Source organism: Balaenoptera musculus, chromosome 13, assembly GCF_009873245.2.
Source record: "Balaenoptera musculus isolate JJ_BM4_2016_0621 chromosome 13, mBalMus1.pri.v3, whole genome shotgun sequence".
NCBI lineage: Eukaryota > Metazoa > Chordata > Mammalia > Artiodactyla > Balaenopteridae > Balaenoptera > Balaenoptera musculus.
Window position 1 is genome coordinate 8,637,411 of NC_045797.1, and position 23,479 is coordinate 8,660,889.

The following is a 23,479-nucleotide window of genomic DNA, read 5'->3' on the forward strand; positions in this document are numbered from 1 at the left end:
CCCTTGGCATCAGCGAGATGAAAGCATTGAGCTAGGTCACCCCACGGAGCTGATGTTGAGGTCACAGCCTAGCACACTAGACTCTTATGAGCATTACCATATTTTAAGAACCAGCAGGGTTGAGAGGGACCACATGAAGTTATTTTTAGCAGATTTCTAATATGTATATATATATATTATTCCATTGCATATAAATGTTTCACAACATTGTAACAGTTGCCTTGAAAGGTAATATTCAAGAGTACAGAGGACAGGTGTCATACAGTCTGCTGTACACCTGAGGCCCACAAAAAATGCAAGACATAAGCAGAAGTGTTCCTTTGCCTCCTACAGTGATGCACAATCAACGTGATAACTACATCTTTGTTTGCTGTTTTTCAGAGTCTGCACTGGCATCAAGGCAGCTCAGAATCTGCATCCAAACATCCCCTTTGGTTATGAACAATGAGGCCAACAGCAAACCATCGGATGGCAACCTTGACGTAACAATGCTTATTGGCCATTTCTCTCGGTTGAGCTTTACCAAGAGCTCAAGCAGACTTGAATTTCAAGAGAGACTGTATCATGCAATGTATCCTCATGCAATACACCAACCTCCTCTGGATCCGGGCCAGGACTGCATGAATTCTCTCACTGTACCATGTGTACTTCTCCTTGGTAATGCAGACGTGGACCAAGCTCCCATCCTTCCAGGGAGCATGGACAAATCTGCTGCAGTATTTCGCATGCACTGTCTTCTTGTTGGTCTCCTAAGGAAAAGACATAGGACAGAAGCCACACAGAAACCATTCAAAGAAGAAAAGTCCCCAGATGGCACCTCCACCTCTGCCTTATTTATACAGCTCCTACCACTCACTCCCACCATAAAATCATTCAACAGTTGGTTCAACCAAACATATTACCGGGGCCTACTCCATATGGAGCCCTGTGCTGGATGTCGTGAATGACGGTCAGAAAGACATGGGCAATCCCATTTGTGCCCAGAGAAGCTAATGTTTCCAGCAGGGAGATTCTAAACACACACACAGGCACACACCTACATATACAAACACACAGAAAGTAGCAATGTAGAACACTAGCACCCAGTACCTGGTCCTGGGTTGAGACAGTAATGATTGGGCAAGTTCTGGCAAAGAAGAAGGAGTTCACAATGGTCTAGAGGGTCAGGGAGATCTAGAGGAGGTGGGACTTAAGACACCCCAAGCATCTTTCCACTGTTACTCCCAGTCCCAAATGAAGAAAAGTAGTAAAGAACCCCATGCCACATCTAGCGTCCTTCCTGGACATACGGAACTGGCCCAAGGACAAGTCTTCCCACAAAGAGAGCTTTCCGAAGGACTGTCTCTATCACTCATCCAACCAGTTTATAAATGCATCAAGCACCACTCCGCCAGGCCCTGTTCTAGGCACCAGGAATACAATCCATAAAAGAAGACCAAAATCCCTGCCTTCATGGAGCTCACATGACAGGAAAAGAGCCAGATGATAAACCAATACTCATCTAGCAGGTCAGAGGATGACAGACGCTGTGGAGACAAATAAGGCAAGGAAGGAGAAGAGCAAATGCTGAGCGACAGGGGAGGGGAAGGGGCAAGTTAAAACCTAGAAGGGAAAGCCTCAAAGAGAAGACGAAATATGAGTGAAACCTGAGGGAACAAAGCGTGTGGCCCTTTGGAGGTCTGGGGGGAGTCTGAGGACACAGCAAGGACAAAAGCCCTTAGATAAGTGTTTGCCTAGCATGTCTGTAGACTTTTAGGAAGGGCAGTGTAGCCAAGACATAGTGAGTGAGGGAAAGAGCAAGATGAAGCCAGAGAAATAGGAGGAGGAGGACCAGGAAGCAGATGCTGTAAAGCTTGCTCACCGATGGGAATGCTTCTGGCTTGTCCTCTGAATGAAAAAAGGAACCATCCAAGGGCCTTAACATAAGAAGCGACACAATGTTTTTAAATTGAGATACAACTGACATTTAACATTTTATTAGTTTTAGGTGTACAACATAATGATTTGATACACGGATATACGGGGAAATGATCACCACGATAAGTTTAGTTAACATTCATCACCCCACAGTTACAATTTTTTTCTTGTGATGAGAACTTTCCAGATCTATTCTCTTAGAAAAATGACACAATTTATACTTGTCTTACTCACAATTTAAAAGTTTCTTTTCTAAATAGTTTTTGGGTTTTTTAAAAATAAATTTTTTTTTTTTAAATTTATGGCTGCGTTGGGTCTTCGTTGCTGTGCGCAGGCTTTAGTTTCAGTGAATGGTGCGTGGGCTTCTCGTTGCAGTGGCTTGTCGCGGAGCCCGGGCTCTAGGAGCGTGGGCTTCAGTATTTGTGGCACGCGGCCTCAGTAGTTGTGGCTCGCGGGCTCTAGAACGCAGGGTCGGTAGTTGTGGCGCACTGGCTTAGTTGCTCCGCGGCATGTGGGATCCTCCCGGACCAGGGCTTGAACCCGTGTCCCCTGCATTGGCAGGTGGATTCTTAACCACTGCGCCACCAGGGAAGCCCCCTTTTTTCATTTTAAAGGATAACTGTGGATACTCTGCTGAGAATAGACTAGATAGTCAAGGGCAGAGTCAGGAGGTCAGTGAGGCGGCTCGGACCAGGGGTAGGAATAGTGAGAAGTGGCCAGATTCTGAGTTACAGATATATTATGAAGGTAGAACTGACAGGATTTAATGAGAGGTCAGATGTGGGTATGAGATAAAAGAGGGGAGTCAGGAATGACTCCCAGGTTTTTGGCCCAAAGAACTAAAAAAGTGGAGTGGCAATAAATTGATGGGAGGAAGATTATGGGAGAGCAGCCTTGAAGGGAAAGATGGGGATTCAGTGTCTGATGTGTCAGGTTCCAGATGCCTATTAGACATCCCAGTAACATGGCAAGTAGTCCAGCAAAGGTGAGGGAAGGACTCAGGGCTGGAGATTTAAAGTTGGAAGTCACCAGCACACACACAGTATTAAAAGCCACGGGGCTGGATGAGGTCATCCAGAGAATGAGAGCAGACAGAGAAGAGGTCCAGGGACTGCGCCTTGAGGCCCTTCGGCAGATAGAGATTGGGAAAATGAGAAAGAAATAACAAGGAAGACTGAGAAAGATTAGCCAGGATGAATTGGGAGATGGGGATTGACATTTATACACAATTGATACTATGTATAAAATAGATAACTAATGAGAACCGGCTGTATAGCACAGGAAACTCTACTCAGTGCTCTGGGGTGACCTAAAAGAGAAGGAAATCCAAAAAAGAGGGGATATATGTATACATATAGCTGATTCACTTTGCTGTACAGTAGAAACTAACACAACATTGTAAAGCAACTATACTCCAATAAAAATTTTTTAAAAAAATAAAATGTTTCATAAAATTCTCTGATTTAAAAAAAAAAAAAAAAAAGATTAGCCAGTGAGCTAGGCAGAAAAACAAGACAGTGTATTTTCTGCAAGCAAAAGAATTTCATGGAAGTAACCAACAATAGCAACTGGTGATAACAGGTCAAGTAAGAAAGAGACTGAGAATTAACCTCTGAATTTAGCAATTCAGGGATCCTCGGAAAGAGTGAGACCTTTGCCTGATTGGAGTATATTCAAGAGAGCATGGGAGAACTATGGAATGAGAGAAAAAGAACTGACAAAACTATTGAGGCATTGGGTTCCAAAAATGAACAGAGGAATAAGGCAAAAGAGGCAGAGACAGAGACAAAGATGGGGGTCAAAGAATTGTATTTTTAAGATGGGAGAAGTACCGCCATGTTTTTATGCTGACAGGAAAGATCTAGAAATGAGGACAATATGAATGACAGACTAGAAAGGGGGAGAATGGATGAAAGAGGGGATAGGGGTCAGTGCACACGTGGAAGGGTTGGTTGGTGAGGACAATTCAGCCATCCTAGAAGAAACAGGGGTAGAGCGTACAGGTGCAGATGCCCCGGGGATTTGTAACGTGGAGGCAAATGTTCATGGATGTCCACTTCAGTGTTCAGTGACCTGCGAAGCAAGGTCTCCTGCTAAGAGTGGGTGGGGAGGAGGAGGTGTTGGAGGTGTGAGGAGAGAGAAGGCAGGCATCTTAGAGGATAGGAGTCAGAGTGGATTGTAAACCCCAGCAGGACGCTGGGCAGCAGCACAAAAGATCCGCCTGAAATCAGACGTCAGGAATTTAAAGTGAAACCAGGTGGCTGTGTGTTTTTCTCCAGTTTCCTTCATCAGAGTCAATTGCACGGGTATAAGGCAGAAAGCTGGGTTTAACAAAGGTTGTGGTTTTGCCAGATGAGTCCAAGAATGTAAGGCAGGGGGAGGAGCTGAGGATTATGAGAGGGACAAAGGATAGAGGACAGAGAAAAGGTCAAAGAAACAACAAGCTGTATATCCCCATGGGGCTGAAAGACTGGAATTAGGGTAGTGGAGGAAATGACCTAAAAAGAGTGGGACCTTTGGAATTGATTATGTGGGTTATGATTACACAGTTATTTGCAATGACAAGGTCAAGGGTATGCCATGGCAGGATGGAAGAGAAGGAATGGAGGAGAAAGTCACTGAACAGGTCAGAGAAATGAAAGGTCTGGGTATGGGAAGGGTTATCCACAAGGAACTGACATCACTAAGGATTGAAACAGTTGGAGCCAATGACAGCAAGCCAGAAGCTATAATCTTCAAGGATGGATGGGGGTGACCTGAGGCTCAGTGGGTGTCAGATACAGAAGGTACATTGGGTGGTACATTCTGATGACCTGGGAAGAGGGAGGGAGAATGATCAAGAAACAGCAAAGAGGAACAAGGAGGTCACCACCCACCTCTGTGCCCACAGATCCAGGGAGAATGGGAGAGAAACTAGGGTCCTTGAGCAAGAACCCAGACAAGCAGGTAAAGGGAACACTTCAGAGTATGTGAGGCTACGGAGGGTTTGCTGATGACTTCCAGTTCCAGAGGGCACAGTGGAGGGGTTTTAGGAGTCAGGGGGGGATGGAAGAGGCTCACAGAAGGGATGCCAGAGCCACACAGGGATGACAATCCAGGGGTCCAGGGGTGACTGATGTAGGCAGGGTTGAAGCACATAATGGGATCAGTCCTGATGTTCTCAAGGCAGGCAGGAAGGCGAACCATGTCTCCACCACAGTGCAAAGATGGAAAGAGAAACACATCCTCTCTCTCAGTCTCACCATGTGCTCCCTACTCTGAATCCCATCACATGGCATTTCCCAACTGTGCCTTGTGCATTTCCAAATGGAAACACACCAGACCAGAAGTTACGAGAACACAGGTGTCCGGCACCAGAGTGTCCAAATGGGAAAAGCACAATGTTGAGAGCCCAACAGATCTGAATTCAAACCCTGCCTCCACCTGCTACGAGATCTCAGCTGAGTTGTCTAACCCCTTGGAGGCCCTGGGACTTCATTTTCTCATGTGTGATACAAGAGCACAAATATTCATCTTGCATATAGAGTGGGTAGGCATTCCATAAATGCTCCTTTCTGACTCACCATGTTTGTAATAAAGAAAACAAGGAAGGCAACATCTAGTGGGTATCTCCTAAGTGCCAGGCATGGTGCTCATACATGCAATTTTCAAATTTAGACTTTACACCACCCATTTTACAGATGTGGAGAGTGAGACTCAAACAGGTTAAATTATTTGCTCAACATCTCATATTTAGTAACTGGTAGAAGCAGTATTTACACCCAAGTCTTCTCATTCAAATCCGGTGTACTTTCCACCATACCACACTGCCTGGTACATAGTGAAGGGTCAATAAATATTTGTTGGAGGAATAAGTGATGAGACTAGAGTGGGTTTCTGAACATCAGGGCTGGCTTTGTGCTCAAGCAACATAAGTGGCCATGAACGCAACGTGACTTCAAGGAGTGCCCCAAGACATCAAGTTACTAGACTTTGCCTGCAATTCCCTAATTAGAAATGCATTTTTGTCTCCTCCCCTCCCCTGCTCATCCATCTTAGAAATGCTACAAAGCAAGGCATTTTTCGTCGTTTATTTCTCTGTGTCTCAATTTCCTGGATCCATACCTACAAAGCAGTTTTTATAGTTAAAAGTCTAGGGGGTCCTTCCCAGTGGGAGTCTGGGGGAACCCTAAAGAATCAACCTATTTCACAGCTTCAGTTTCTTTCTACCTTATACACACATCGCAGTTTTAGGTATAAATCCAGTTTCAGATATGTAGCCCCAAATACTAAAAATAAAATTGCCCCTTTTTCATCAATATTGGTGAAAGAGGATAGCTATACTGTACACTTCTCAACTTTTACTATATTATAATTTGTTAGTGTCAGAAGTTTGAGGTAAAATTCCCCATTTATAAAGCCAAATTCTTCAAACCATCCCTGTAAAATTTCATTTAAATTTGTCAAGAAAGCAAAGGAAAAAATCAGTATTAGAGAAGACCTGTGCATACCACACTGCTGGGAGCCTGCAGTAAGCTATGTTCAAATTGACACGAATTCATATTTTAAAATATCTAGGGCCTAACGTATTTTAAAAATGAAAATTTAATTAGGTATGATTTCCTGAACTAATAACATTACTGAATAAGGTCTACAAAATCAGAAAACGGTACTGGGGGAGGAAACCCACAAATGAGATTTCCCTGCAATGTAGCAATTACTCTGGATCCCAATATGTAAGCCAGGAAACAAGTCTTGCGTCAATTCTGCATTTTTTCTCATTCAATTCTGATATTCTCCTCCTTGCAGTTCATTGTAAATGGCGATCAGAGGGCAAAAACACAACATCATGTGGCTAATGTGGCCCCAAAGGAAAACAGCGCTTCCTCGGGTGGATGTGTGGAACCCAGTGGCCATGCAGCCTAAGAGGGAGTGTCAAAGAGACTGGGGTTTCACCTCTGTAGGATTGAGAGACTCTGCAGTGGTGATCTTGACACTGAATCAGAGCCTTAGAGAATACATAAAGGGACACTGCATTTGGGAAGGACCTTGATTTCCTCTCCCAGTAGTCTCTGCTGGGCTGCCGTGACTGACATGTCTGCTCTGTGGCTTGCATTTTAGCTCTCACTTCAGTGTGTACCTGGGTTTTCACTACCTTCTCAAAGAGATTTCCCTCAGTTTTACAAATTTACAATATTCATTTTACCCTGATTTTCTGTTTCATATGGAGACACTTTTTAGTCTTTCTATAATTCTAAACTTTGGACAGTCTTCTGGGTCCTGTTCTACACACCAGTGTTTCTCAAAGTGTGGCTCCCAGATCAGCAGCTTCAGCATTATCTGGGGTTTGTTATAAATGCACTTTCCTGGGCCCGGCCTCAAACCCAGTGACTCATGCACACTAAAGGTTATGAGCCACTACTACAGATCATTATCCTTCCACTACGAGCCAGAGTCAGGCATCTTGAGAAGCTGTATTGCTTTCAGACCCATTGTCACAATGGAACTACACCTTTCAAAAGTTTACAGTATAGACCCTCACCACGCTATAACCCCTCAGAGAATATAATTTTATGTTTACTGGAAATCCAGTAAATGCTGGCTGGTAGCCACTTGAATAATGTAACTCCAATACAGTGATGGTACAAGAGGACCATAGAAATGCCTGCCTTGGGGCATATTCACCAGCAGTTTCTCTCTTCCATTCAATGCGGGGAAACAAAGGGCTTCTTTTTTGACACAATGCCTGAATTTCTATAAGCACAGCTCCTGGCTTATGTATAATTATTGTCTAATTCACTTATATCTAGAAGCCATTCTCAGACTTGAGCTCCACTCCCACAAGTAGCATTCAGAAAAGTGTAAGGCAGGGAACAGAGGGGCATCCTTCTTCAAAGGCAGCATTCATGCTGCCTTTCAACCTTGGTCCTGCCCTGGGTCCAGCCCTGGTCCTAGATGCCCCCTCCCAGGGCATCCCCGTCTAGGGGTTCACTTCACTTACCGCACTGGTCTGCACCGACTCGTTCTCTGGTTTGGCTTTTATATCAACAACTCCATCAGCATGGCGGAAGGAGCAGTCAGCAATGACATCATAAAATGACAGCTTCTGGGATTTCAAACCATATTTCTGTAGCCACTTCTCAGAGTCCCAGGCGTCCTCTGGATTTGACTCATTTTCGGCAGAGGTTGCTCCTAATTGTAGTTTTGGAATCACAATTCATCAGCCGTTCACATGACACAAGACTTTCATATGTCATCCTCAACTTAATATTTTAAAGAAACATGTTCTCTGTTAGCTCACATTCTTTTCAGGAAGCATGCTTTCCAAAGCAGGACTGGCAGAGAATCGGTTCACAAGACTGGAAGGCAGGAATCTGCTACTTTTCATTTCACTTCCTCTGCTACCTAAGTTGACTGGACCCATGCAGAGGGGGAGGTGGCTGATAGGCAAGGCAGGAGAGCATTAACCGTAGGGTCAGAAGCTCTGGGTTCAGGTCGTGGCCCCGTTACTTACTAGCTTGGGTAAGTTGCTCAAACTTGGGCGAGTCACCCCATTTAACCTCTCTGAGCTTCAGTGGAATTCTTCACCTGCAGATAGCATCTGCTTGGCCTTCCTAAGGGTGTCGAAGTGATTCAATATGAAAAGTTATGTGAAAGTGCGTTGTAACGAGGGGGGAGGGGAATCAGGGACAGGAGCTCCCCTGTTAACTTGGTGAATTTATCCTGATTCAGAGCCTGGCTCTCAACTCTGCAGGCTCAAGAACCTCATGTAAGCTCAGGTGCCTGGAGCTGTATCTGTGACTCACTTTAGGCTCACATGACCAATTACAGCAAGAAGGCCAATTGCCCAAATATCCCTAGCCTTAGGTGCATTCCCTTGGTGTTTTCCAAATCTTATCTGTACTCTCTAAGTGGGAGGAGGTGTTATGTTACCTGAGCAGAACACCGGAGAAGCCAGCTTATCATACAAACAGCAAAGTATCTATCCGTGTGGCTCAAAACCCCTATGGCCACCTAAGGGAGAGCGGGGTATCTGAGGGTGGGCACAGAGGAGGCATGGTGTCTGGAGCTGGCCCGTGAGAGCTGACTGTGCCCCTTTCCCTCCCGATTCCAGGCTCAGTGGTAGCGCGTGGTGAAATTGACCATGCCTGCCGTGAGCATTTACAAAATCTGAAAATCAGCAGATGCTACAAATGAGGGCTTTCTTATTCCAGAGAGTGGTTGATAACATTCGTCTGCATGCCCCTGGAAGGAAGGCAGAAAGGACCCTGAGCTCTTAGCCCCAGTGGGACCAGTAGAGCCTTAGGAGAACCGGGAGAAGGTGCTGTGCAGAGAGGTGGTTTTTATTTTTTTTATTTTTTAATGCTATTCTTGTCTGCTTACATTCTTTTTTTTTTTTTTATGTATGTATGTATGTATGTATGTATGTATATATGGCTGTGTTGGGTCTTCGTTTCTGTGCGAGGGCTTTCTCTAGTTGTGGCAAGCGGGGGCCACTCTTCATCGCGGTGCGCGGGCCTCTCACTATCGCGGCCTCTCTTGTTGCGGAGCACAGGCTCCAGACGCGCAGGCTCAGTAATTGTGGCTAACGGGCCGAGTTGCTCCACGGCATGTGGGATCTTCCCAGACCAGGGCTCGAACCCGCGTCCCCTGCATTGGCAGGCAGATTCTCAACCACTGCGCCACCAGGGAAGCCCTGAGAGGTGGTTTTTAAAACGGGTACTACCACGTATTAGGTCCATCGGCCCTACAGAGTTTATTTTCACTTGGATCAGTGGTTCTCAACCCTGCACACTGGAATCCTCTGAGAAGTTTTAAAATATACTGATGCCTGGGGCCCCATGCATTAGATTCTGTTTTAACTGATCTGGACACTGAGATTTTTCAAAGTTCCCTAGGTGATTATACTGTGCAGCCAAGCACTAGGGTAAGATGAAAAGAGCTTTCCAAATTATGATTTGGTGATCCCTCCATTTATGCTTCTATCAGACAGATTCAAGTTAAATTATACTTTTAATTAAAAAGTAGCACTCACTGTTGGGGAAACAAAAATATTACCCATAGTTATCCATTACTATATTTAAGGGGATATATAATTAGAATAATATTTGAAGAAATAAAACACTTGAGAGCCAATTATTTCTCAATAATACGTAAAGGATCTGTCCATTAATGTTACATATGTCCTCAAATTTTAATAGAACAGCTTTTAAATAACGCACTCTGAAACCTACTGGAGCTGGAACTTCTCAAAGAAGCTTGATTTTGGCTTTTGAACTTTAAACCAATCTGGCATCAAAAGCCCCTTTGGGCACCATCCCCGATGTCAGCAGTTGGTTTCTACATGATTCACAAAGTGTCTTTTCAATCTGCACAGGGGACTGAAATCAGAGGTTTCCCAGAGCTTCTGATCCCAAGGTTCTCCTGCAAGTTCTCCTGCATCGCAGGGAAACAGCAAAAGGAATTTGGAGGCATTTTTGTCAGTGGAGTCAGCCTCCTTGGAGAAACCCTTTGGGTGACTATTTTTCCTCAATTATTGTTGATTACATTCTAAGCCTTTGTCTCCTCTTCACTCCTACTTTATTCTCCTCCCTCCTTTATGATCAATAGGCGTAGTAGGAAATAAACTTTTCATTCAATTATTTCCATAGCAACACACACACCTATCACATGCTCTGCTCTGTTTTGGGTTGCTTTCTTTTAAAAAGACAAGAGCCTTTTATCAATTATAAATTCAAGCCAATCATAAAAGAATTTCCTAAAAACACATCAAACAAATTCTAAGAAGGGATTTTTAAAGAGCCAGAGACCAATTTTTGACTGTAGCTTCACCCAGGACCAGGCAGTGCAGTCACCCTGAGGGTATGATTCAGGCTCCCACTTACCCTCTGAAAAGGGGTTGGAGGAAGACCCCAAAGCAACTTGAACTTCATAAAGGAAAGAAGGGGTAGCCAAGCATACAAAACCAAAGAGCCTAGGTGCCCCAAAGCTGAAGAAAGGAGAGAAAGGGTGAAATCTTTTCACTTTCAGTGCTAATCACACCACCCCCATCTGAGCCTCATTTTCCCAGGGAGAGGAGAGGAGTGGCGAGGGAGTCATCCATTCATTAGAGTCACTCACTGAGGGGTCCTTCCCATTCCCCTGCAGTTATCTTAATTAAAAGTGCTACATAAATTCTCACCTATGGAGCCAAGGATAATACCTTCATTTATGATAGAGATGTGGTCTCACAATGCATCCTAGATTCTCTCTAATCCATGGGCAGATCACATCCATGTCACAGGATAACTTACCTGCCACCCGGCCCCTGTCCTACTTATCAATCTCAGAACATCTTTCAACAAGTAAGACCTACCGGCCAGTGCTTTCGAAACATCACAGCTACAGCCAGGGCCACAGCAAGAAGACAAACTGGACACGTTCCACCAGTGCCCACTCCCCCCCTGGAGGCTCACAGCCATCAAGGACTTAGAGCCACCGTAATTACCCTCCCCTTGGCGATGGTTAATCTTACGTGTCAACTTGGCCGGGCCACACTACCCAGGTATCTGACAAACATTATTCTAGATGTTTCTATGAAGGTATTTTAAAAGTGAGATTAATATTTAAATTAGCAGACTTTGAGTAAAGCAGATAATCCTCCATATTATGAGTGGGCATCTCCATTCAGTTGAAGCCTTAGTAGAAGACGGACTGACGTCCCCTGAGGAAGAGGGAATTCTGCTTTTAGACCCAAACTGCAATACCAGCTCTTCCCTGGGTCTCCAGCCTGCTGGCCTGCCCTGCAGATTTTGGACATGCTGGCTTCCACAGTCATGTGAGCTAATTCCTTAAATCTCTCTATATACACACATATATACATACACATGCACACACACACACACACTTATATATACACATATCCTATTATTGGTTTTGTGTCTCTGAAGAACCGTGACTAAGAGGCCCATCCTCCTCCACTGAAAGTTACTTGTCCGGCACCTCATTCCTGCCATGGCCCATGTGCCTTTCAAGGGAACAGTCAGCTAATGACTAAACTACAGCTCTAGATCTGGAACCAACCTCACAGAGCATCAAGTTCAATGTTTCCCACAGTGTGTTCCACAGACTCTACTTCTACAGCATGTCAGTGGCTATTACTCAGAAAGAGGATTCCTTAGCAGAAAGTTTGCAGAGCTTGAAAATAAACAGTTTCAACAGGCTTTTCAATGAAGGACTTGTCTAAGCCTTTGTTGTAGGACTCAGCAGTGGGTCTCACCATGAGCAGAGGCATGAATAGTATTTCCTAAAGGCATTTAGTCTAGGTCCTTTCTCCAAAGAACATTTTGTAGGGCTTTTATTTGATAGATCACAGCTTGGTACACACTGTCCAACATCCCTGTTATCACAAGTGTCATGAGACAATAAACCAACAGCAAGCAAGCAAGAGAGAAGGAAAGAGAAAGAGAGAGGAAGGAAGGAAGGAAGGGAGGGAGGGAGGGAAGGAGGGAAGGAAGGAAGGAGGGGAACAGAAGAGAAGAGAAGGAAAGAGAGAGAGGGAGGGAGGAAGAATTAAGGACAGCTGGGAAGGGAGACAGAGGAAGGAGAAAGGGGACAACTGTCAGGGAAAGAAATCCGGACACTCCTGCTGGTGAGATGGGTGAGATTTCAACAGGCTCAGCAGGCAGCAGCCGGTAAGACTGAGGGTTCTCTGAAGGTGGGATGATGAGGCCCACCTGGGTCGGGCACCCAGGAGACAGGTGTTGACAGCGTGGCTCAGGAGAGTAGACTGTCTCCGGGCAGTTACGCACTTGGTTCACTGCACTTGCTGACGGACTGATATTTTCTGTTCATCTACACTTGTTAAAGCACTGAGGGCTGCGCATGTTTGCCTGGCACTGGGAGGGGAGCCAAGCCAGGGGGAGGAGGAGATGGAGGGGCAGAGAAAGGTACCCACTGATATTCTGCACAACTGATTCACTTGGCAGATTGGGGTAAAGGTTCTCTGGAGTGCCCCAGGGGTTGCACACACGAGAACAGGGGTACAAGGAGATGCAGTGACGTGCCTGAAGTCACATCTCTAATATGTGCCTGAGTCCAAACTGGCAGCTACAGAGTCTGCCCCAAGTGGACTGTTGAATAATCTTGGGAATGACGATTAGCGTGTGCAACCATTATGTTCATGGGAGATTGGGAAAGAATCTTGATGAATTCTAGGCCCTTTCTCCCCTGAAAATGATTTTTACTTCCTACTTGTAATGCTTGTAAAAATCAAAGTAGAATCTCTGTTGAAAAGAAGGGTTCCATGGTTTATGCAACTTGTCTATAAACCAGCAGAAAAACGATCCCAACCCTGAGTTCTCTAACTCCTATAATCTTCAGGGGGTGTAAGCAGGAGGGGAAGGAAGTTAAATGAACAAAGAGGCAAAAAAGAAGCAGATGTAAAAATAAAGAACATAAAGCACGGATAATGGATAGGATGTGGGAGAGGAGCTAATGCCTCTCAATGATATCGTTCTGTTTTCTAATTTTTTTTCTTCTGCCTCGTGATTCTGAAAGAAGGAAGCTTAAAAAAAATTACAAGTAGGCTGTGGATGAGGCAGCTGCAGGAAGAATGTTTACTTTCTGATGATACCTGCAACTAGACACTGAGAGATAAGGAGCAATAGCTCATGACAAACCTGCATGAAGGCTAAGAAGAACCCACCAGTAGAGCACAGACTCCAAGAGAAGAATCTCGAAAGCCACACATTTCATGTGTCTATGTCTAAAATGACATTGAAAATAAATTGAAAATAGTTGAGGATCAGGCCATAGGCAACAAATTATACCAAAGGCAACTATTTCTTTAAAAGACAGCATGACACGGCAAGAGAAACACAGACCAATTCAAGATGTTTGGTATAAAGTGGAAAAATCAAGATTAAGAAATGAGAAAAAGATTAATGGAGTTTGGGAATTTAAGGTTAAGAACCTGAAATTCTTGCGGTAGTGAGAATGGCAACTCTTAGAGTGGGAATACTAGAATTAAACCAAGACAGAGATCTGAATCTGCTTCCCTTGGGAAATTAAAATATTTGCCACTTTTTTGATCTTGCATCAACAGAGAACATGTTTTGTATTATTTTAATCCTTTTAAATTTATTGAGACTTATTTTATGGTCCAACATATGGTCTCTTCTGGAGAATAATCTGGATGCATTTGAGAAGAATGTGTATTATACTGCTGTTGCGTGGAACAGATATCTATAGATATCTATTAAGTCTAGTTGATTTATTGTGTTGTTAAAGTTTTCTATTGATCTTCTGCCTGATTATTCCATTCATTTTTTTTTTTTTTTTTTTTTTGCCACCTTGCAGCATGTGGGATCTTAGTTCCCTGACCAGGGATCGAACTCGTGCCCCCTGCAATGGAAGCACGGAGCCTTAACCACTGGACCACCAGGGAAGTCCCTCCATTTGTTATTGAAAGTAGGATATTGAAGTCTTCAACTATTATTGTTGAACTATTTCTCCTTTCAATTTGCCAGTTTTTGCTTAAAGATCTGCTGTTAGGTGCATATATGTTTACAATTATAATACCTTCTTGGTAAGTTGACCCTTCTATTATTACCAGATGTCTCTTTGTAAAAGTTTTTTGTTTTATAATCTATTTTGTCCACAATTAGCATAGCCGCTCCAGCTCTTTGATTGTTACTATTTGTATGTCTTTTTCCATCCTTGACTTTCATCCTATCTGTGTCTTTCAATCTAAAGTGTGTATTTTGTAGACAGCATACGGTTGGAACATGTTTTTTTAAAAAATCCATCCTGCTTATCTCTGCTGTTTAACTGAAGTCTATAATTCATTTTTATGTAATATAGTACATGATATGGTAGGATTCACATCTGCCATTTTGCTATTTGTTTTCTATATGTCTTAAATCTTTTTTGTTCCTCTATTCTTCTATTACTGCCTTTTGTGTCAAAAAAGTATTTTCTAGTATACCATTTTAATTCCCTTGGCATTTCTTTTACTACATTTTTTTGAGTTATATTTTTAGTGGCTGCCTTCAGGACTACACTTAACATCTTAACTTACCACAATCTAGTTCGGATAAATGCCAAATTAATCTCAATAGGTACACAAAAGCTTTGCACCTATATAGCTCCTTTCTCTCCCCACTCCTTGTGCTGTTATTCTCATATAAATTATATCTTTATACATTATGTGCCCATCAACACATATTTATAATTATTGCTATGTGCAGTTATCTTTTAAATCAACTAGGAGAATAAGTTCAAACAAAAGCTACATTTATACTGTCTTTTATATCTACCCATGTAGTTATCTTTATAATGTGGATTCAAGTTACTCTCTAATACCCTTTCATTTCATCCTTAAAGACTTTCTTTATTATTTTTTATAGGGCAAGTTTTCTAGCAATGAAATCTCTCAGTTTTTGTTTATCTTGAATGTGTTAATTTCTCCTCCTTTTGATGGATAATTTTCCCAGATATAGTATTCTTGATTGACAGACTTTTTCTTTCACCACTTTGAATATTTCATCCCACTGCCTCTGGCCTCTATGGTGTCTGATGAGAAATCAGTTGTTAATTGTACTGAGGATCACTTGCATGTGATGACTCACTTGTCTCTTGATGCTTTCAGGAGTCACTTTTAGGGCCTGGTGCTTTCTGTTGTGGACAGTTGTTTGTTATTGATTCAATTTCTTTAACAGATATAGGCCTATTAAGATTGTTTGTTTCTTCTTGTGGGAGATTTGACAGATTGTGCCTTTCAAGGAATTGGTCCATTTTATCCAGGTTATTAATTTTGTAGGCACAGAGTTGTTCATAATATTCCTTTATTATCCTCTTAATATGGGATCCCTGGTGATGTTTTCTCTTTCATCTCTGATATTTGTAATTTGTGTGTTTTCTCTTTCATTCTTAGCTAGCTTGACTAGAAACTTATTGATTTTATGGATCTTTTCAAAGAATCAGAACCAGCTTTTGATTTTGTTGATTTTCTTTACAGATTTTGTTTTCAACTTCATTAATATCTGCTCCAATTTTTATCATTTTTTTCTTCTGTGTACTTTGCATTTAATTTGCTCCTCTTTTTCTAGTTTCCTAAGGTGGAAGCTTATTGACTTCGGATCTGTCTTCTCTTTTAATTTAATTGCATTCAATGCTATAAATTTCCCTCTAAGCACTGCTTTTGCTGCATCCCACAAATCTTGATAAGTTGAATTTTTATTTTCATTTAACACAGTCACTTTCTAACAACATGATTCTAGCTTTGACATTTCATCATATCTTGTATTACATTCCAATAACCTTCCTGAATTAAATGCACTACATCTACAGAATCCTAATGAAATAATTCTTCTCCCACATTTTGGGGGGATTTTTTCAGTGAGAGCCTTAACACTGATTTGTGGAAGCATTACATGCTACTCTTATGCAGATGTTTTTATGTTTGTGTTTTTTGTCTGGAAAATACATAGCTCACTACCCATGAGAAAACGTATGCTTGAGTTAAACAAAATACTGGCCCTTTCTAGCACTCTCACTTGCTGCTTATTAATCAGCTTCGTCAATATTCATCTAGGAGCTTAGCTTTGACACCTATATCTTCTTTAACCCTAAGTCCTGCCAGGTTCAATATTTGAATTCTCCCTCAGATCTGCCCACTTAGCATTATCTTCACATACTATCACCCTAGTCCGATATTCTTTCATTTCTTGTCTATACTAACATCCTAACTCTCTTCCCTCATCCTCACTTGGTCCCTCCCCTCCAATCTTTTCCCACACAATAGTCAAAGTGGTTTTTTTTCTAAAAGCAAATCTGATCTTATCATTCCCTTGCTTAAAAGCTTCCACTGGGTTCCCATTGGTCTGAAATTATGAACTGACTTCTCATGCCATGGACTCCAGACCCAGCATGGTCTGGTCCTTACGTACTTTTCCAGACTCATCACAGGCCAATTGCTAACTTGAATTCTGAGTTCTGGCCACACTCGTCTTTTCCAGCTCTACTAAAGTGCCATGCTCCTTCCTGCCTCAGGACCTTTGCATGCGCTATTCTGTTGCCTAGCATAAATTCTTCCCTTACTCCCACCCTTCATCTCATTAACTCACCCCCTCAACCCTCAGATATCAGGTCCAATGTCATTTCCTCAGCGAGGCTTTCCTTTACCCCAGAAACCTCAGGAGCTCACACCTTTCCTTAGTCACACTACCTCAGGTGGGAATTACACTTCCATGTGCTCCTGATTTTCTACCCTTCCTGAACAAGAAATGGTACAAGATCCTGCTTTATTAGGGGCCATTCCATGTCTGTTTTTCGTCATTATACTCACTGTCTAGCACAGAGCTACATATAGTGAGTATTCAATAAACAAAAGAATAAATAAATGGATCAAACTTTTTTATGCTATCATTACATTCTATGTGTCAGCACAGTTTTAAGTGTTTTACATATATTTTCTCATTTAATTCTCACAACAGCGCATTGGGTAGGTATTATCATTATCCCAATTTTGCAAATAAGGAAACTGAGGCACAGATAATAAATGTCTTGCCCAGGGTCACACAGGACTGGGCAGAGACAAGATTAATGTCTTTGTAACTCCAAACCTGTGTACTTCACCATCACCAATGACTACAGGGAAATCCGGCCAGTTGTTTAACACAATGCCAATAAAAATGAGCATTTTCTCTTTCTCCACTTGTTAAAAAAAATGCTCAAAACTCCCTTAGAGCTCCTTGACGGAACTTCCTACAGAGCCTGAATGGACCTTTTGCCTTTTCCTTGTCTTTTGACATTCAGTTTGATATTCTGAACCAACCAGGTATGCAGAGTCCAATTTCGGCATCGCTACACAAGATGATTAGACTAATTATCTCTAGTGAGTCATAAAATGTCTGTGAAGGTTACTGCAAATGCAGAGTTCCTGAAATGCTTTGAGCTGAAGCATCATCCAAAGAAGAGTAAAGTCTCTCTAACTTTGGACAAATTCTTGAACGTTTTGTGAGAAAGGCCATATTATTGTTTGAGAGCCATACCTGGCACCCACACAGACACATACACACACACATAGAATGCTCGGATATGCCAACACCAATGTCTCTGAACAGCTCAGCACTTCAGGAGAGATGCACAGCCTCCTGTGTTACTTTAGTAAGAGCTGTGTTAAGGTATAATTGATAACAATAAACCATATACATTTAAAATGTACAAACTGGTAAGTTTTGCCATATGCATGGTTAGGTTTATGTCAATCATTTTGCTATTTGTTGTCTATTGGCCCCATCTGTCCTTAATTCTCTCTCTTTTTTTCCTGACAGCTTTTGGAGTGAGTATTTTCAAATCCAATTTATCTTGTTTGTTGGCTTGTTTTGTTATTTAGTGGTTATTTTAGTTTATAGTACACATTTTCAATGTATCATGGTCTTATTGCAATTGATATTATATCACCCCACACAGAGTATAAGAACTTTACAATAGCATATTTCCATTTCTCCCCTCCTGGATTTTTTTTTTTTTTTTTTTTTTTTTGCAATGCAGTGGTTTGCTGTTTTTACAATGGTGGTAAAATACACATAACACAAAATTTATCATTGTGACCAGTTTTAGGTGGCATTACGTACCTTCACACTGTTGAATCACCATCACCACCATCCAACTCCAGAACTTTTACAGTATCCCAAACAGAAACTCTGTACCCATTAAATGACTCCCTCCGTTCCCCAATCCTGCCAGCCCCTGGTAACCACTTTTCGTGTCTGGCTTTTCACTTAGCATAGTGTTTTCAAGGTTTATCCATGTTGTAGCATGTGTCAGAGTTTCCTTCTTAAAGCTGAATAATATTCCATTGTCTGTATATACCACCCTTTGTTTATCCAGTCATCTGTTGGTGGACTTTTGGGTTGTTCATCTTTGGAACTTATGAATAATGCTGCTATTCCCCTCCTGCCTTTTATGTTACTATTGTCATACAATTAACTTTTATATACATGGTATAAACCCCACAGTACACTGTTATTATTTTTGCTTAAACAGTCAACTGTCTTTTAAAGGTATCTGAATAGAAAAATACCACCTATTTACCCATGCAGTCATTTCCAGTGTCCTTAATTCCTTTGTGTAGAACCATATTGCCATTCATTTCTTTCCATATAAAAGTATCACATGCTCCTTCTGCCTGAAGGATTTCCTCTCACTTTTCCTGCAGTGCAGACGAGCTGATAATAAATTCTTTCAGCTGTTGTACATGTGAAAATGCCTTTATTTTGCCTTTGTTTTTGAAAGATATTTTCACAAAATATAGAATTCTAGATTGAGAGTTTAAGGTACTGAATGAAAAAAAATAAGATGTTACTCCACTGTCTTTTCACTTGCAACAAGAAATCTGCTGTCATGCTTATCTCTGTTACTTTTACAGAAAATGTCTTTTTTGCTTTGCTTGCTTTTAACATTTTCTCTTCATTAGTGGTTTCAAGCAAATTGATTATGATGTCCTTTGGTACAGTTCCCCTCATCTTCTTGTACTTGGCATTCATCGAATTTCTTGGATCTCTAAGTTGTAATTTTCATCAAATTTGGAAAATTTTCAATCTTTATTTCTCCAAATATATTTGTGTTCTCCCTCCTCCCCTCTCCTTGGGAATTCCATCTACATGTATATTTGTTTACTTGAAGTTGCCCTACAGTTCACTGATGCTCTTTTGTTATTTGTTTTTATTTGTTTGTTATTTATTATTGTTTTCTCTTTCTCCATATGTCTCATTTTGGATAGTTTCTATTGCTATGTCTTCAAGATCACTAATCTTTTTCCCTGCAATGTCTAATCTGCCATTGATCCCATTCAGCATGTTTTCAAGTAAGATATTTTCTTCCCTAAAAATTTTCATCTCTAAAAGTTCAACATGTATTTTTTTAAAATACTTCCCTGTCTCCACTTAACTCTTTGAACATATGGAATACAGTTGTAACTGTTTAAATGTCTTTTTCTGCCAATTCTAACATCTGTGTCAGTTTTCTTCTTTTCATGCCTAGTAAACTTTGATTGGATACCAATTGTTGTGAATTTTACCTTGTTGGGTACTGGATGTTTTTATATTCTTATAAATCTTCTTGAGCTTTGTTCTGAGATGCAGTTAAGTTACCCATAAAGAACTCTCTACTTTCATGTCTTGCTTTGATGATTTCTTAGAAGGGCCCAGAGCTCAGTTTAAGGCTAGTCAGTCCCCATTACTGAGGAAAGACCTTCCCAAGTAGTCTACCCAGTGCTCTGTGACTTATACATTTTTCCAATCAGGCTGGTAAGAACAGGCACTGTTCCTGGTCCTGTGTGAGCTCTAAACCCTTTCTTTCTAATTCTTTCCAATGGATCTTCCCCAGCCTCAGTTAATTTCCTCATAGAATGATCAATATTGAGCAGAAATCACAAGAGGGGCTCTTTGCAGATTTCCAGAGTTCTCTCTCTGTGCACCTCTCTCCTCTCTGGTACTTTGTCCTGTGAAATCTTGATATCTTGATCTCCCTGGACTCCTAACTCTATCTCTCAAACCTGGAAGTTTGCTGTGCTCTACCTGGGATCCTTCTCCCTACACCATGGCCTGGAAACTCTCTCAAAGCACTAAGCATTAAGCTGGGACAATCAGAGTTTACCTTGGATTCTCCTGTATCTCAGAGACCACTGGCCTTTGTTGCTTGGTGTCAAGTGCCTTTAAAAACCAATGTTTCATATATTTTTGTCAGTTTTTTTTTCCCCCCTCAGGTAATTCTCATGCACTGCTCTTGGTAATTAAAAGAGGTCAAAATTACTAACAGCCAGATTGTGTGGCCTCCCCATCTTCTTATTCCAGGTACCAGGCTGATGAGTCATCCCTGCCAGAAACTGCCTTCCCGGTCCTGGTCCTATAGGTGCCAGCTGGTCCCTGAACCAGTGCACCCAGCCAAGGGGGCAGGTGGGGGCCGCTTTGTCCAGGAAGGAAGACTTTGTCTAACTCACATGAAGGTTCCACGTGTAATGACAGCTCACCTGATCTCCTCCATCCTACCCTTCCCCTCTCCAGATGGTTACCATATCTCCTCTGGCCTGCAGGCCTTGGGCAGCCAAACATGGAAAATGGTTGCTGCCTTCACACAAAGCAGACGCAGGGTCTTGGGCTGACACAGCCTTTGCTTCAATAACACTGGGCTGTGGGCAGCAACGGGAGCAAGTCAGATGTTACATGTGGCCTTTGGGGCCAAAGCAAGGTTACAAAAGCTTCTTTTGGTATCCAACAGTGGAAAGGTCCTGACCAAATTTTCCTTTTTAAATAGAAATAGTAGGGACTTCCCTGGTGGCGCAGTGGTTAAGAATCCGCCTGCCAATGCAGGGGACACGGGTTCGAGCCCTGGTCCAGGAAGATCCCACATGCCGCGGAGCAACTAAGCCCGTGCACCACAACTACTGAGCCTGCGCTCTAGAGCCCACGAGCTACAGGTACTGAGCCTACGTGCCACAACTACTGAAGCCCGCGCGCCTAGAGCCCATGCTCTGCAACGAGAGAAGCCACCACAATGAAAAGCCCGTGCACTTCAACAAAGAGTAGCCTCCGCTTGCTGCAACTAGAGAAAGCCAGTGTGCAGCAACAAAGACCCAACGCAGCCAAAAATAAAAATAAATTAAATAAAATAAATTTTAAAAGAATAGAAATGGTACATTTAAAGCATCTTTTGGGACTTCCCTGGTGGTCCAGTGGTAAAGAATCCGCCTTCCAATGCAAGGGACGCAGGTTCAATCCCTGGTCAGGGAACTAGGTTCCCACATGCTGCGGGGCAGCTAAGCCCGCGTGCCACAACTACTGAGCTTGTGCGCCTCAACGAGAGAGCCTGCGTGCCACAACTAAGACCCAATGCGGCCAAAAAAAAAAAAAAAAAAAAAAAAAAGCATGTTTTGAAAGTTTATGTTTGGAGTTATTTTGGTTTTTAGTTCTGTGTGTGTGTGTATTAGACTGAAACAAAGGGATGACAATCTATCCTTCTAAAGATTACAGAGGCCAATAACTCTTCTGTTTCCTTTAGAAACAATATCTAAAAACCTTCTGTTAACCCTCAAGATTACCCCAAGCCTCAATATTCCCTCTATTAGTCTGCTCAGTATGCCATAACAAAATACTGAAGACTGGGTGGCTTAAACAACAGAAGTTTATTTTCTCACAGTTCTGGAGGCTGGAAGTCCAAGATCAAGGTGCCTACAGGTTTGGTTTCTGGTGAAGCATCTCTTCCTGGCTTGCAGATGGCAACCTTCTGGCTGTGTCCTCATGTGATGTGTGAAGAGAGAGAGGTCTCCAGTGTCTCTTTCTCTTCTTATTAGGACATCAGTTCTATTAGATTAGGGCCCCACTCTTACGATCTCATGTAACTTTACCTCCTTAAAGGCCCTGTCTCCAAATATAGACACACTGGGGTTAGGGCTTCAACATCTGAATTTGGGGGGACAGAGTTCAGGCCATAGCACTCCCACAAATAAACACCTTAGCAGCATTTGTCTGGCATGAATGTTTGCTTTATCCCAGGTCCCCTGCTTCATTTTCATTCTCTCAGGATGACAGAGGACTCCCTGAGTTCTTGACTTTAAGCTCACGCTGAGGGGGGGACGGGTGTCACTACAAGTGAGCAGCCCCTCCAGACAAGCCTGATTGGGCCCCTCCTTGGAAACCCCCGACAGCTGGTCCTGGCGAAGCAACTGCAGTTGCTGCTGCCCGAGACCCAAGTCAGGACACCCACTCACAGGAAAAAGTCACTGTTGCCAGGAATTTATTAAGTCGCACAGGGCAAGTTCACCCATGCCTTCTACCTCTTCCTCCCTCTACTCATGTCCCCTTCCCCGCTTCTCCTCTTCAACTGCATCCCTGACCCCGTCCAGCCTGGCCTTCTTGCTCTCCTCCCCCACTGATGCCTCTGTAACACAGGCAGGGTACCAGGAGGCAATACAGCATGGCAGGGGCTTCCAAACTTTGCTGCACATTAGGATTGCCTGGGGAGCTCTCAAAACTCCCAATGTCCAGATTGCATCCTTTATGGATTAAATCAGAATGTCTGGGTTGGGAGCCAGACATCAGTATTTTTACTGAGGAACTAGGTTTTGAATCCTGGCTTCATTACTTCTAGCGTGGCCTTGGGCAAGTTACTTAACCTTAAATGGAGATAAAAGTAGCAGGTGTCTTATAAGGTTGTGGTAACGATGAAATGAGCTAATACTTGTGAAGTGCCTAGAACAGTGCCTGATATGTAAGGTATGTGCTTTGTTAACTACTGTTATTACCAGCCGTGCCCTAAATGAAACCAGTCCCCTACAGAGGAAAATCCTTTACTAACTCAAGAACTCAGGAAGAAGAATCAGTATTCTCACTGCCCTAACTGTGAAAGAGAAAAGATCGAGCTAACATTTACCAAGTACCTGCTTGGTGCAAAGCATGCATTATTTTACTTAATTTTTACAATAGTCTCTTAAGACTGATGTTATCATTATTTAACAGGAGAATAAATTAAGGCTCAAAGAGATAGATTCAGGTTAATCTAGTGATGGAGTTGGGATTTACAACCAGATTTCTCACTCCAA

At 42.5% G+C, this 23,479-nt stretch overlaps 1 protein-coding gene across 1 annotated transcript in view; it reads right to left on the reverse strand.

The window, feature by feature from the left end:
• Window positions 1-23,479, reverse strand: part of VWA3B (von Willebrand factor A domain containing 3B) — a 211,562-nt gene that overhangs the window by 105,789 nt on the left and 82,294 nt on the right. Inside the window, 2 exon segments of the mRNA XM_036872281.1 lie at window positions 595-749; window positions 7,898-8,088. Coding sequence (XP_036728176.1) covers window positions 595-749; window positions 7,898-8,088 — 346 coding nt within the window.